Source organism: Punica granatum, chromosome 5 (assembly GCF_007655135.1).
Source record: "Punica granatum isolate Tunisia-2019 chromosome 5, ASM765513v2, whole genome shotgun sequence".
NCBI classification, from domain to species: domain Eukaryota; kingdom Viridiplantae; phylum Streptophyta; class Magnoliopsida; order Myrtales; family Lythraceae; genus Punica; species Punica granatum.
The window spans coordinates 5,343,706-5,359,101 of NC_045131.1; the positions used below are offsets into that span (position 1 = coordinate 5,343,706).

Below are 15,396 nucleotides of genomic sequence, written 5' to 3' on the forward strand. Positions count from 1 at the left end.
ACTACGAACTTATTATCATAATAAGACAAAATATAAAATCAGAAAATAAAAATGTCATAAACACAATTTTTTTTTAAATAACAAAATTAAATTATATTACATAATAATCAAAGATTTTCATTTTTGATTGCATGATAAGATTAACGAGTGAAGCCAAGCCTTCGGAACCTCATTTGTCAACAGAAAGCCTCTTTCTTGGGTTCCACAAAGACAAACACAGCCCGTCTGTTTGCCGAAAGAGGAAATCAATCTCGTACGTGTCTGCAGCTTTGGACCCGGCAAGATTCACCCTCCATTGGTCAGCACAGCCATGCTCTGCTTTCGGGAAGAAGAAACTCTTTCTCCATCCACAAAAGATACGGCCACACCCTTTTGCTCTCCATTGGTTCAGTACAACCGTGCCCTGCCCTTTCTCATAGATGACCCGACGCAAAACGCTGAGCTTTTTCATCACTCCTCTGATAGGATTCAGTCCCTGAAGGAACCATACCCACAAACATATCGGAGCTGTCTCCGGGGGAAGAAAGTTCACTGTTTTTTACCATCAGGCTCTGCTGCAAGCTCTTGGTCATTCTCCAATGGCTTCTCCGGGAACGGAACGATTGAGCAGCTCCACCGGACCCGTTACAAGCCAGAGCATCCCCATTTCTTGAGGGTCATGCTTCCTGAGCTGCTACAACTTGGGAAGCTGGCAAGTCGCCCTGTATTTTACCATTATATCCACTAGCTATTGGATTTTATTTCTCATCTAGAGCAGAGTCGATCTCTGTCTGGAAATGGAACTTGTTTCTTAGCTTTTACGTTGTGATAATGCTCATCTTGTGTAAGGGCTCCTTAGGTGACGTTGCATTGATAGGCCCTAACCAACAGTTTGTTCTGTTACTTCTGATTACAGCGTTCAGTTCGGTTCTGCTTTGCTTCATTTTGCTTGTTTATGTTGTTGCATATTTTGTGCTCTCGTACTATATGCTGCTCGCTAAGGAAAATTTTCATTCTTTTTCTTTTTTCAGCCAACTCCAAAGGCTTTTGTCAAGAACTCTGGGAACAACTTGTTAAACAGGGTACTTCTTAAGGTCTCGAGTGGCCAAACTTGGACCATTCAATTGGAAAAGCACAATGGGACAGTTTTGATGGTGCAGGGTTGGAAGAACTTTGTGGAGTATTTCTCTGTTGTACCCAAATACTCCATAAGCTTTCGGTGGGACGGAAGCTCCATGTTCCATACTATTATATTTGATCAGACTGGGTGTCAGATCAAGTATTCCCTATGCTGTAGCTGCTGCAAAAGACCGAAGCTTAATAATGATTCTCCATCTCAGGAATGGGAGGAAACTCCTGAGGATGTTGAAATGGCTGCTGAAGTGGATGATGACTACCGTACTCACTTATCAGCTTTGGGTGTTAAGACAAGATCTGGTGTGGTAATTATATACAAGCCACCGGGGTCCATTCTTTTGTCTATTTACATAAGACACAAAATACTGAGCTTTAACGATGATTTTCTATATGAAAAAGGGAGGAAACTCATGAGGATACTGTACAAGTGATTGATCGTGATGTCGAAATGTCCGCTGAAGAGCAGGATGATGACTACTTTGTTCACTTATCAGCTTTAGGTATAAATATAAAATTTGGTACGGTAAATACATGCAAGCCAGGTCCATTCGTGTGTCTATTTACATAAGACGAAAAATACTGAAGTTTAAAGATGATTTTCTATATCAGAAAGGGAGGAAACTCATGAGGATACTGTACGAGTGATTGATAGTGATGTCGAAATGCCCATTGAAGAACAGGATGGTGTCTATCTTTCTCACTTATCAGCTTTAGGTATAAATGTAAAATCTGGTATGGTAAATATAACCATGTCCATTCTTGTGTTTTACTGCTATTTACATAATACATGCCTTTTCTTCTTCATCCTCTTTTGTAGATCTTCCGCAGGAACAAATCATCCAAAAACCAACACTTTTATTGAAGGCTTAGAAAATGAATCATATTCATCTCTTGTTCATGGACAAAGTGCTGCTCTCTTATAAACAGTATCTGTGCATTGGTGTGTCTGCGTTGGCATTCAATCTGCTAGATGAATCATTTATGAAAAATATACCTGATCAACCTATCTAAAGAGGTCCTCAAATGATTTGAAATTATGATGAATTAAATTCTTGTGTTGTAAAAGGTTCCGGGTGAAATTGAAAGGAGTTTTCCACATAAAATTTTCAGTTTTATATAATAATTCAATTCCTTGACACTTCCATATTTTTCTTACCAAGCCTGGCCTATAGTTTACAGCTCAGATTCAGCAAACAGTGTAAGAAAACAAAATTCAAATACTTGTGAGTCTAAAGAATACGAGGTTTCCTTTATGTTCTGCGTAATGTATGTATAGCAGCTGCAGCAAGGGAGGCCCCATGCTGAAACCTTGCATGCATCTTCCCAGTTCAACTAAAACTACCCCTTCTTTCAGGTTATACTGAAGCCAAGTCACGTCCTCCATGGACACATGGGAAGATATTCTATCTAAAGGTTTTCATAGTTTTGCATCTACTTCATAAAAAGCACTATGTGCCTTTAATTATACTTTTGGTAGGCATCGGATTGTTTCCCAGATGAGCTCTAGATGCACAAATATGAAGTGCACACAATAGATATGTAGGGGCATTGACACTGTTTCCAAACAAATTGTTATTTGAGTATGCTTTCAGAAACAATTTGGAATTTGCTTCCAATTCTTGAAAGCCAATCTAATTGAACCGGAACACAGCCAACTGGTTCCTGCAACTGGTGACTGTTTTATGGGAGTCATTCTGGGGCTAGATCAATGGCCAATTCTAGTAGTGAAGAAGGTCGGTGAATGCTGGAAACTAGAATATTTTTCCATAACAGAACAGCAGGACTGTGTTCGTTTTCTTATGATAACTAGCTTTAGAAATCAACTTTTGGAACACCTGGACGAACAAAACATAAGATTCTCTTAAGTTTTTAAAACAGAACCCACTAGTTTCTTATCCAACACTAGCCAGTATTACTTTCAGTGAAAGTGATAGGCTTGAAGAGAGAAATAATCACCTCAACAGGTTTAGCGTGAGGTTCAACTGCATTAATTTCTTGAAGGAGTTCATTCTTATAAATTTCATCGTCAAGGTAAATTAGTAAATGAATCCAATGATATCTTTTTGTTAGGTAAAATCCACAGGCTTACTTCGGACTCGGGCCCATCCGCAACTCAAAAGCTTAAGCCAATGGGTTGCTAAACCTTCGTCTCTTATAAACCTGTAAATTTCCTCTCAACTTTTTCATGTGGGACTATCTCTAACATCTACACTCACCGTTCTCCATATCGGAGAGAAACCGTCCCTACAATTCTCCCCCTTCTCGACTATGTGGAGGACTTCGAGCTGGGCTTCCACTTCTGGACTCGGATACCAATTGTTAGGCCCTTCATTAGCCATGAGTTCCACACTCGGGTCTTGGTGTGGTGTGGGTTTGCACGCGTAGCGTGTGCACTTCCCTAGGATCGTTACCTTGGGTAAGAAAAAACTTTGTCCATTGGCAATTGCAGACATGTCGCCATACGGTCATTTAGGGTCGGCAATGACACATGAATTGCTGCCACTTCCGAAAGTACTCATCTTTTGTATCCTTGAGTCTAAAATTGTTTTCCATCTTATCAGAGTCGGTTTGAATGATTATGCAGGCTCCGCCTGTAGGCTTCCTATGCATGTCTGACTTAGAGGCGAATGCAATGAGATGCAGCTCAAGTGCTTGGGCAAAACATGGCATGTGAATTTGCTCGGTTACCCGGATAGAAGAGAGAGAGTGTTTTCCTCAGGCTGGATCAAGTTCTTGAGAGATAATTCTCTACATCAAGGGGACATCTGTGTGTTCAAGCTTAGAGCACTGAACGCGTTCGATGTAGTTACTTTCAGATGTGCATGTTAGATATTATCTACTCGAGTCATGTATAGTTGAAGGGTTGAAGGGGCAAAAACAATGTTCATACCTCAGTAGTGATCTCTATGAGAAACTCGATATTTGCTTTGGTTCCATTATTTTGATGACTCAAACAATAGTTTACGTTTTGGAGTGTCGACAACTATGGTAATGTTTTTCCCTTGAGGATTGCATGGCTCAATCATTATGTGATTTTGAGGATCATGATTTACTGCTGCTCCAGTGTGGAAGTATGCATTTTCTTTGGGCCTGAGGTGAATTCCTCTTTTATTTCATTCATAGTCAATTAGAACAAAGGAATCTTCATTTACATCAGCAGAGTAACCTCTCTTGCTATTTCTAACATCCTCATCTAACAGATCCTGTAAAGGAGATAGTGTTTGCTCAACCCATCCATCAACACACATCTCCCTTTTCGAACACGACCGCTGTCCAATCCAAGCATTTGTTGGCCTTCCTTCGCACCAGGATAAGCTTCAAGCTTCTGCAATACCTCTTGCTTTCGATGATCTCAGTCCTTAGCTTAGCTTTTGAAACCACACTTCAGAATCAGTTTCCATTATAGCATCCTTCCATTCCTTCTTCTTGGTTAGCTCAACCCCCTCTCCCACTGCCAGAGCTTCAATAACTTCTGGGGCATCATCACCTTTGGATTTCATTCGCAATCCTCCCATCACTTCTCCTCTGCAGTTCCTTGCTATTACACCAATTCCTGCAAGGGGCATCAATCATCACCCTTTAGTTTTATGAAATTCTTTCTTTTGCTACTTCCCAGATTACTACGATGCTCTTCATTTGCTCAAATTGGTCTATTATTCGAAGTTTCTGTAGTTCCAATTAATTCGACAGTCCAATATTAACAGCAGTTCTGGAATCATACCATAGTAAGTGCTCGAACTCATGTTCTACTGGTGATAATATGGGACATACTGTGACAACATGGAATACAAACAAATATTTAATTCAGTGTTTCATCTATTTTGGCCGACTTGCTATTTTAAAGTATTTGAATAAAATGACAGTATTAATTTATATATCTTGCATCTCTATATTTTTTTGGTATAGATATATAAAACTAGAAAATACAGATGAAATTTAAATGGGTTAATTACGTTAAAAGGCCCCCCCTTTGTAGTCAATTTCAAATATCTTCCACGTTTCAATTGTAATGAAAAAAAACCTATGGGTTCCAAAAATTTTGATGTGGAACAGCTGCCAAAACTTTTTATTCATCTGTCTTTCTTGATCCATATCTTTCGAATTCGGGTCTTGGAAGGATCACCATAGCTCACAATTGACCACCCAGACCTCTTTGTAGATCGTCATGGAAGTTTTAAATCCTCCGGCGGCCATGCCAAAGATCTTATTAGACAACAGTGAGTCGCCTAAATCTCTCTTTATTGATTATGACGGTGAATTATATAATCACTTTTTATCAAAAAAATACTAATAGTTTACAGGCTTATGCAATCCCGAGTCACTTGAAGGCAAAAAGGGAACAACAGATTATTAAAATGGTCAAATATTAGCATAGATCAGAACCTATAAGCTTTTTCTTGTAACAATTAATTCAAACACTGGGATACATTTGAAGCTAACGGCAAATTAAGGTTGGGCCATTGTACACAATTAATCCAATTTAAATTGCATAAAATTATCGAGGGTGCAGGGTAATAGCGCACGCTCTGGTCTGGTAATTAAATGGTTCCAAGTTCGATACTCATGTGAGATTACTCATACCTCTTTATTAGATATATTGGCTTGTTTGATTTCAAAGTAGGATTTTAAAATCCTACTTTAACTTAATTCTACCCACAACAAAATAAAATAACTCATACAAAGTCAAAGGGTGAGCCTCATTTATATCACTCCTTTTCAAAATCAAAATCTGATTTTAAAATCCTACTTTGAAACCAAACGCAGCATTAGGATTTCTATTGGGCCTCCCCCGTAACCCTGTAACCGAAAAAAGAAATTGCGTACAATTTAATAAACACAAAGGAAACTTAGCTGCAAAAAAAAAAAAGAAAAAGAACTTACTATAATTATTCATTTATTTCTTTTCAGTAGTGAATTATTCATTTATTTCATGGTTATTTAAATGCTTGCGAAAATTGAGGAGCTATAATTAGATGCTTTTTTTTCTTTTTTGCGATTCTATTATATAGTAACTAATTTATCCCATTTTTTTCATATATATATGGTAGTTTGAAAAATATATTTTATCTCAAATTTTGTACTCACCATAAAGAAACTATTTTATACAATTTCTTTCTTAGAGCAACCCAAAGTTGGAAAAATTTCCTCTATCTTTTATATCGGAAAGTTTTCCTCTATCATTTTGATTTGGCTACTGTTAGAAGCTCCAACAAATGCTTAAAATTGTGATAATGCAATTTTCATTTTCATGGATTTTTTAAGTGTAGATACCTATGCTGTGTAAAAGGTAAAAGATTATATTTTCACCTATTACGTTAACTTATTTTATTTTATATATAGATTTATAATAATAAGGAACTAACACACACACACAGCTATATATATATATATATGTATATATGTATCTTGAAAATGGTCAACATTTATATTGCATTAATTGATAATCATTCCTACGGGGTCTATATCTCTTCTTTAAGGATTTCGATGATTTAGTTATTATTTATATACTTGTTTCAATTCACATAAGATTACTCAATGATATAAGAAGCTTAAATTCAGCATAGAAGTATTTTGTATGAATTGTTTATAATGGTAACTTCTAATGTTCATCGGCCTAATTTTACTTTTCGGTAACTGTGATTATGCTTTATTTAATCAAAAAAATTGTCAATTGATTTCAACAGTTGATTAAGTGCTTTACTGTTAGTTAATTTGTTACCCTTAAATAGCCAATAAGATAATTCATAAATTAGAGATACTTTACATATTCATATGAATTTAACCTATATATATTTTTATTAGTATTATTATGTTTTACAGCTTGACGTGAAAATACTTTTCACGTGCAACGCATGTAAATTCACTTGTCTATATCTATATTCTATATTATATATAGTAAAATTAACTTTGAAGTGCAATAAATGCGCTTCAATTAATGCATTCAAAAAATTATAAAAATATAATTACTATTTTAATAATTATTAAAAATAATATAATTTGAAAATATCGAAATGCTAACAAAAAATACATTATATTTTTAATCAAGAGTAAAAAAAATGAAAAAGTATATAAGACTAAGAAATTAAATCTATGAATAAAACGGTATTGGACATTCTCAATTTTATTAGAATAATATTTGCATTTTTATACAAAATTGATGATCATGTTAAAATATTAAAATTAATAATATATAAATTATTATATTTAACATTATAAAAGGTTAAATACAATCAGAAATTCATATAGATATATAATTAAAATAAGCAAGTGTAATACACTGGAAAAATTAGTTGCAAAATTATTATTTAATCGTAAACTTATCCTAATTGTAATTAAAAGTTACTCCGATTCTTATGTAAAAAGTTATTCTACTTTATTGAAAAATATTGTTTTAAATTACATTTGATAATGAAAAGTATTATTATTCTAAATAAGAAAATTGATCTTTCTAAATGTGATTAGTGAAAATAACATGATAATCTATATATGAAAGTCAATCCAACCAACATACGAGATAGAGCACTAGTATGTAGTAAATTTGACTACCCTTTACAATGAATGTTATTGATTAATGCAATAAATTATACGTAGATTTTTTTTAAAAACAATAGCTGACCAAATAATAAACAAGAAAAAAGATATTATAATAATTTATACTAAAAAATAATTAATTAAGCATATATAATTATTACAACCACTAATTATATAAACTTACAAGTATATTTAAAAATAAAATTTAACATGTGAACATAAGGATTTTGAATGGCACTATGTTAACGATATACAAACAAAGTATGTAAATATGGAGCGTATATTAGGTAAATGATTTGTTACTTAGTAGGATTTTTATGAAAAATATTGACACGAGACACTAATTCATTTTCTATAAATGAGTAATTAAACGTATCATTAGATATAAGTCAATTAACTCAAATTTTATTATCTAGAAAATATTCATATAAAAAATTTTGAAATTTTGCTACACCAAATAAACTTAAATTTTTGTAATAATAGTTTACACTCTAAAATATTATAGCAATTTAAGTACATTTCCATCTATAATGTAATATAATTTTCAGTATATTATTTGGTAGGTCTCTCTATATTTCTGGAAATTCTATGTCTTTAATTATTATTGTATTCTAATATTGATTGAAAGAGGTTTATCTTAGAAAAAATTATTATATATTTATTATTATGATGCTTATTTTTAAAATTAAAATAAAATAATTTGTATAATAATTGGTTTAGTAATGCAGAAACTAAAAAAATTTACATGTTTGATTTTTAATTTAAAATATTATTTATTTATTGGAGAGGTTACATGGTATGAGAAATAAAAGAAATTTTATTATCATAATTGTGTTTTTTACACGTTGATTATATGACCTTAATTTACACGTGTTCCTTTTCATTAAAACTACTCAATTGCAAATTTATCAAAAAGCAATGGTTTCAATTATATTAAGCGTCTTTCAAATATACTCTAATACAAATTTGAATAGAATCATTATATGAAAAATCTGTGCATCGCACTATAATTTCTATAATAAGAATAATGTTATAACAATTTATGAATCTACGGTAATATAAAATGTAAACATTAAATAATTGAAATGGAGATATCATAAAAAGATAATATGAAAAATATATAATAAAGTTTTGTTCGAAAATCTATTAAAAAAGTCCATCTAATATGCACACCAATTGAGATCATTAGTTGAAAATTACTTTTATGTTATCAAAACATAAAAAGTAATATATATATATATATATATATATATATTTTGGTAAAGAGTAATATAAAATTTTATTGGGCCTAAAGTTGATAAAATAAAGTTCCGTGCCGATTACATAAGTAGGATCTCAAATAATATAACATTTTCAACACCAAACAAGATTAATTTCATTAAATAAGCATTTAATAAATTATTAATTACCTAAACTATTACCACTTAATTTTCACTGCTTAATTTTAAAATTTCAAATCCAAATAAACACATGCTTATATAAGGAAATGGAGTCTGCGTCAACAGCTGTTGACGGATTCGGCCTCACCAAAGATATACTTTGGAGAATCCCCGTCAAGTCTCTTGTTCACTGGCAGTGCTCCTTGAAGCAATGGCGTTTCTGACATCCATCGTGCCTTCCTCTAGAGATGCACACTGACCACTTTTCAATTCGCACCTCCAGAAACATGTGAGGATAAGCAAATCACCTCGCCTATCCAGTGACCACGACAATATTTGCCTTCTGACCATCGACGAGGACCGCAGGGTCTTGAGTCAACCGGACATTGAATCTATTATGTCATGAATCTCCTATCGAGACACGGTATTCTTTCCAGTGGCACAGACGCAACCAAGGCCAAGTCAATAAACTTTAACATCCCATGTACATTCCCTCGCTTTAAATCTTAGAGGATCAACGTAATTTATTCCCTATCATAATCAGTTTCATGATCAAAGATTTTCATTTTCATGATATCTTTAAGGAGTGAAGCCCTCCGAGCCTCATTTATTAAAAGAAGGTCCGCAGAACCTCTTTCTTCTGTTCCACAGACACACAGTCTGTCTCTTTCATGAAAGAGGAAATCAACCTCGTACGTGTCTGCAGCTTTGGACCCGGCAAGATTCACTCTCCATTGGTCAGCACAGCCATGCTCTGCTCCGGGAAGAAGAAACTCTCCATGGACAAAAGATACGGTCGCACCCTTTTGCTCTCCATTGGTTCAGTACAGCCGTGCTCTGCCTTTCTCATAGTTGACCCGACAGGAAAAGCAGAGCTTTTTCACTCCTCAAATAAGAACATGGGGAAGAAAGTTCACTCTTTTATATCATAATATCATCAGTCTCTGCGGGGATACTTGGAGCACATCGTGACTGCAAGCTCTCGGTCATTCTCAAATGGCTTCTCCGAGAACTGGAAGGAATGAGCAGCTCCATCGGACCCGTTACAAGCCAGAACATCCCCATTTCTTAAGGGTCATACTTCCTGAGCTGCTACAACTTGGGAAGCTGGTAAGTCGCCCCCTATTTTACCGTTATTCTTCATCTACAGCACACAGTCTGTGTCTGAAAATAGAATTTTTTGTTTCTAAGCTTGTACGTTGCAATGATCTTGTTGGGTTCCTAAGGCGAAATAGGCCCCAGCCAACAGTTTGTTCTGTTACTTCTGATTACAGCGTTCAGTTCAGACGTATAAAGCTTAGCTGAACTCCTCAGATGTATCGTGTAACTATAGTAATAGCATGATACAGACCATAACTTCGCTGTTTAATTTCTCCACCATGGAAGCCATTTGAGACTTCTGCATCTGAAGACTCCACTGCTTGTTGATGTTATCACAAAAGTTGCATCACTGCGTATTTTGTGCTCCCCTACTATATGCTGCTCGCTAAGGAAAAATTTTCAACCTTTCTTTTAGCCAATTCCAAAGGCTTTTGTAAAGAGCTATGGGGACAACTTGTTAAACTGGGTACTCCTTGCGGTCCCGAGTGGTCAAACTTGGACCATTCAACTGGAAAAGCACAATGGGACTGTTTGGATGGGGCAGGGTTGGATGAACTTTGTGGAGTATTTCTCTGTCATACCCAAATACTCCATAAGCTTTCGGTGGGAAGGAAGCTTCTTGTTCCGTACTGTTATATTTGATCAGACCGGGTGTGAGATCAAGTATCCCCTGTGGTGTAGCCACTGCAAAAGACTGAAGGTTAACGATGTTTTTCCATCACAAAAAAGGGAGGGAACTCATGAGAATGCCAAAATGGCTGCTGAAGCGGATGATGACTACCGTACTCACCTATCAGCTTTGGGTGTTAACATAAGATCTGGTATGTTAAATACAATATACAAGCCAGGTCCATTCTTGTGTTTACTGCTATTTTCATAAGACACAAAAAACTGAAGTTTTTGTCATGATGGATTTCTATTTCCAGAAAGGGAGGAAGCTCGTGAAGTTGATAGTGATGTCAAGATGCCCGCTGAAGAACATGATGATGACTTCCGCGCTCACTTATCAGCTTTAGGCATAAATATAAGATCTGGTATGGTGAATATAGACAGTCCATGTCCATTCTTGTGTTTACTGCTATTTACATAAGGCATGCCTTTTATCAGTTTCCATCCTCGCTTTTACAGTTCTTCTGCAGGAAGAATTCATCCAAAAACCAACACTTCTATTGGTAGAGGACTTAAAAATTAAATGATTCTTGTCTGCACTGTATTTCAATCTATTAGATGAATCATCTATGAAATTGAAAGAAATCACCTGCACAAAAATTTCTAGTTTTATACAAAACTCAATTTTGTCTCGCTTCCATATCTTTCACATCAAACATGGCCTATAGTTTTCAATATGGGATCTCCACATTCATCAAACAGATTAAGAGTATGATATCGAAGATCATAAATTTGACCCAAATTTGAGTCTAAAGAGTGAGATTTCCACGATGTTCCATATAATGTAGGTAGGGCAACTGCTGCAGGAGGGGTCACATATCATACACATGATGAAGCTAAGTTAGCATCCTCCCAGTTCCACTCAAACTACCCCTTCTTTCGGCTTATACTGAGGCCAAGTTACATGCGGAATGGACAAGCAGTAAGATTGTATACAGAAAGATTTTCAAACTTCTGCATATAGTTTATAGAATGGACATGCACCTCTTTAAGCATACTTCTTGTCAGCCTCTCGTTGTTTCCTAGATGAGATGACGAATAAGAAGTACCTATTTAGACTATTTCCAAAAGATAGTTATTTGAGTTAGCTTTCAAAAATAGTTTAAATATCTTTAATCCATTGTCGTTTGGACTTGTCTTTTGGAATAAATCTTGAAAACCGAGAGAAGTGAGATGGGTTTAGCAACCGGTTCTGGCAATTTGTGACTGGTGCTGAAGAATGTGGGTGTTTGCTCGAATCTGGAATCTTTTAAACAACACACCAATTGATCTGTTTTTATTTTCTTATCAACTAGCTTCTGAAGACAACTTTAGAAACACTTCACATGAAAACATAAAAATTGTCTTCGGTTCTTCAAACAGAAAACTGCTTGTTTTATACCTGATACTGGTTGGTATTGCTTTTGGCGAAAGTGATGAGACTGGGTATTCATCTAAACAAGTTAAGCATGATGTCCAATGATCTGCATTCAGTTCTTGAAGGAATGAACTTTTTCCCTCCTTGTAAATTCTCTCATCAATTTGAACAAGGAAATTTGACACTAAGTGACTCCAGTGCTAGATATCTAATGGCAAGAGAGAGTTTTGTCCATTGACAAATGAAGATATGTCGCCAATTACAGTAGTCTAGGGTGTGTCATGGCTCAGGAATGTCTGCGCAACTCCTGAAAGCACTCTTTTCTTCTTCTTTTTTTACCACAGAGTCCTAAATTGTTTGTAATTTTACTGAAAGTCGGTTTTAATGATTGTGCAGTGGTTGCCTCTGAGCCTCATCAGCAGATACGCAGGGTACAGGATCCATGTCATGCAACTTAAGCATTCGGGCAGATCGTGGCGTGTGAATATGCACACATACTCGGATAGAAAACGGGCAGTCTTTTGTCGAGGCTGGGTCAAATTCTTGGAAGACAATTCTCTACATGAAGGGGACATCTGCGTGTTTGAGCGTACAGCACCGAACAAGTTCAATGTCATTACTTTCATATGTGCTCATTAGATTTGTTCTGATTGATGCATGTATCCTTGAAGGGGCAAAACGGTTTTTATGCCTCAGTAATGATAACTGAGGTAAGTCTATATTTCCTTCCGTTCCATTAGGTTTAATGTGTCAGCAACGGTGATGTTGTCTAACTTGTCTTTGGTTAATGTCTAGTCTGTCTCTACATGTTTTTCCTTGAGGATTGCTTGGCTGGATCATTTTGTGATTGTGAGATCATGATCTACTATCTACTGCATCTTCCTACGACTGATCATTTATGCAGGTTTACTCAAGTGTGGGACTAGATCTATTAACACGTCAAACAGGTCCGTTTGGCTTGTCAGAAACTTGTAAAAAAACTTGTTTTGGGTTTCTCAAGTGAAGGGGTGGTGAGAAACGATAGCTACTCAACTTTAGTAGTGTTTGGCCTCAGAATTCTCATACATAATATTCTTTTTCGAGCAACTCTTTCTGAGTGATTCTACAACGTTCCGTCAATTTTTTACCGAGAAAGAACACATATATTCTTCACTGTTGTATCAAGAATGTTTAAATCTATCTCACTGACTTGTGATTTTATTTCGCGGAAGTAAAGTGCTTTCCATATGACAGCATTCCTTTATTCAGCAAAAAAGAATATGCCAGCGTTCCTTTGCAACTGTATGAGTTCTGGCACGGAAGGTTCAGAGGCTCTGGACAAGTTTGAAAAAACCATTTCCATACTGATACTGTGCACCAGCACTTGCAGTCCAATCTAAACAGGTCCAGGAGCTTAATAAGAATATCCCGTTAAGCACCCATAGTGACATGGATATGAATCAGGGGGCAGAGCTTACTGGCCTCTTCAGATCGAGATTCAGAAGAACAGAAAAGAAAAGGGGGCCATGATGCAAATGAAAGGCCTAGTTTACATTGAAGGAATCTTGAAATTAAGCCCTCTGTTTCCATTGAAGAGTGGCCCAACAATTCCAGGATGTGGCGACTAAAACGTGCACCTTCTCAAAGGACCAATGGAGTTTGCACGGGCAGTCGCCTCTGATGAACTTTCGATTTTCTGCAAAAACTCTTAACCTGTACTCCAAAAATATTTTATAGACACTATTTTCACTCTTGTGAATTCATTTCTTTTTCTCCTCTGTATCATTTTCTTTGGATGATTTAGATTTATGTGCAGCGAGATCGTTTGCCATGTCTAGATTTAATATAATACTAGGTTTTTGGCACATATATGATATATGTCTGATTGATATCGCATGTCTATTTCTTGAAGTTTATGTTAATGTTTTCTGCAAACTCAGAGGACATGGAAGAAAAGCAATTGCAGTGTGTTTCAGGAGTTTGTTACAGACGGATTTGGCCTCATCAGAGGTATAATTTGGAGAGTCCCCATCAAGTCTCTCATTCCATTCCAGTATGTCTCGAAGCAGTGGCAATCTGTAATCTCCGATCCCGCCTTCCTCCAGAGACACACTTGTGCTACCGGCAATTCGCTTCTCTGGAAGCACACGAGGATCAGTTGGTCACTTCACGTACTCATTGACCGCGAGAATTTCTCCCTCTGCACCATGACGGCAATAGGAAACACGGAACCTTGATTCTTGATGGCATGAATGGACCGAATTGACCTTTAAGCCAACGATATTTGGCTCATGCCATGGCCTGTTACTAATCAGGACCGGTGAGTCTGAATTCGTCTTCTGGAACCCATGTACCAGATCATCCAGGAGAATAATACAGAATTTCATGATATCCATTGATAACAACTAATAATTGCAAGTTCCAACACACCTCGTGTTGTGTAGCCTTTTCCATCATCGCATTATGTCAGTTCTAACCAGCGAATGTACATTATTCCACATGCCCTCACGTGCTTGCCGTGAAGGTGGAGTTCAGGTCATGACCAGTTTTTCAAGGATTCAGTAACAGTTACAGCGTCTTTGATGCCGCCACTTCCCCTCCAATGTTATTGGTAGAGTGGATTCCTGCTACTTCCAATGACAACACAAAGATATGAATAATATAACAGCAAGAAGTCGATTTAACCTGATTTTCATTCAACCCCAGTGCAAATGTACAGAGCAGGCAAAAGCATGATCAAATTCAAATTATCGTGTGTTTGTGAATTGTGCCATATATCGGAATGTGTATACTATGAAAGGTTAGGTGAATTACATACCACGAAGAGAATGGTTGCACAGTGTTCGACAACCTCGAAGTTTATCCAGATGTCATTGAGACTCCTGTGCTCATAAAAAAATCAATACAATCAGTTGGCAAGGACAAATTAAATTAATTTTAGTCCAGACCAAAGGCTAGATAGTGTTATTATTTCGATTTTTGTACCTGTGCTTTTGTTGTCCTTGTCCAAAATAGGCGACCAGTGTTTCCATCTGGACAGGATTAGGGCAGGAAAAAAGGAATTTCAAGTCAGATCAATCATATAATAGTCAAGTGGTATAAACGAGCCAATAGACCAAGAATGCCTCGTAGCGTTACAAATAAAAATACACCAAAGAAAACGTTCGGAATGAGCACCAAAAGAAAAAATGTATTAATTTGCAGCAGACTCAATTCTCTGTGCATGATCCGTTGGCTGCTATATTTAATATCTTCATTTGTTAC

At 36.0% G+C, this 15,396-nt stretch overlaps 2 protein-coding genes across 3 annotated transcripts; both read left to right on the forward strand.

Annotated features, from left to right (window-relative positions):
• The first annotated feature begins 267 nt into the window (after positions 1–267).
• Positions 268–1,858, forward strand: LOC116207217. Its single transcript, XM_031540104.1, has 2 exons — positions 268–691; positions 1,011–1,858. The coding sequence occupies exons 1-2, from the start codon at positions 311–313 to the stop codon at positions 1,545–1,547; spliced, it is 918 nt and encodes a 305-aa protein (XP_031395964.1). The 5' UTR covers positions 268–310; the 3' UTR covers positions 1,548–1,858.
• An 8,010-nt stretch (positions 1,859–9,868) lies between these two features.
• On the forward strand, positions 9,869–13,043 carry LOC116207346 (B3 domain-containing protein At4g01580-like). 2 transcript variants are annotated; one of them, XM_031540254.1, is made up of 5 exons: positions 9,872–10,136; positions 10,543–10,948; positions 11,054–11,161; positions 11,585–11,718; positions 12,550–13,043. In XM_031540254.1, exons 1-5 carry the CDS (start codon positions 10,023–10,025, stop codon positions 12,790–12,792), a joined length of 1,005 nt encoding a protein of 334 aa, XP_031396114.1. In that variant the 5' UTR covers positions 9,872–10,022; the 3' UTR covers positions 12,793–13,043. The 2 variants fall into 2 exon arrangements, with proteins under 2 accessions (XP_031396115.1, XP_031396114.1); XM_031540255.1 differs by lacking the exon at positions 11,585–11,718 and having other exon boundaries at positions 9,869–10,136; positions 12,550–12,687.
• Positions 13,044–15,396: the final 2,353 nt, after the last annotated feature.

Excerpts from the sequence above, each read along its gene's own strand:
- LOC116207346 (XM_031540254.1), top strand. The coding sequence starts at position 10,023 with ATGGCTTCTCCGAGAACTGGAAGGAATGAGCAGCTCCATCGGACCCGT. Across the intron at positions 10,137-10,542 it reads TGCTACAACTTGGGAAGCTG|CCAATTCCAAAGGCTTTTGT; the intron begins GTAAGTCGCCCC and ends CCTTTCTTTTAG. Across the intron at positions 10,949-11,053 it reads GGGTGTTAACATAAGATCTG|AAAGGGAGGAAGCTCGTGAA; the intron begins GTATGTTAAATA and ends TTCTATTTCCAG.
- LOC116207217 (XM_031540104.1), top strand. The coding sequence starts at position 311 with ATGCTCTGCTTTCGGGAAGAAGAAACTCTTTCTCCATCCACAAAAGAT. Across the intron at positions 692-1,010 it reads TGCTACAACTTGGGAAGCTG|CCAACTCCAAAGGCTTTTGT; the intron begins GCAAGTCGCCCT and ends TTCTTTTTTCAG.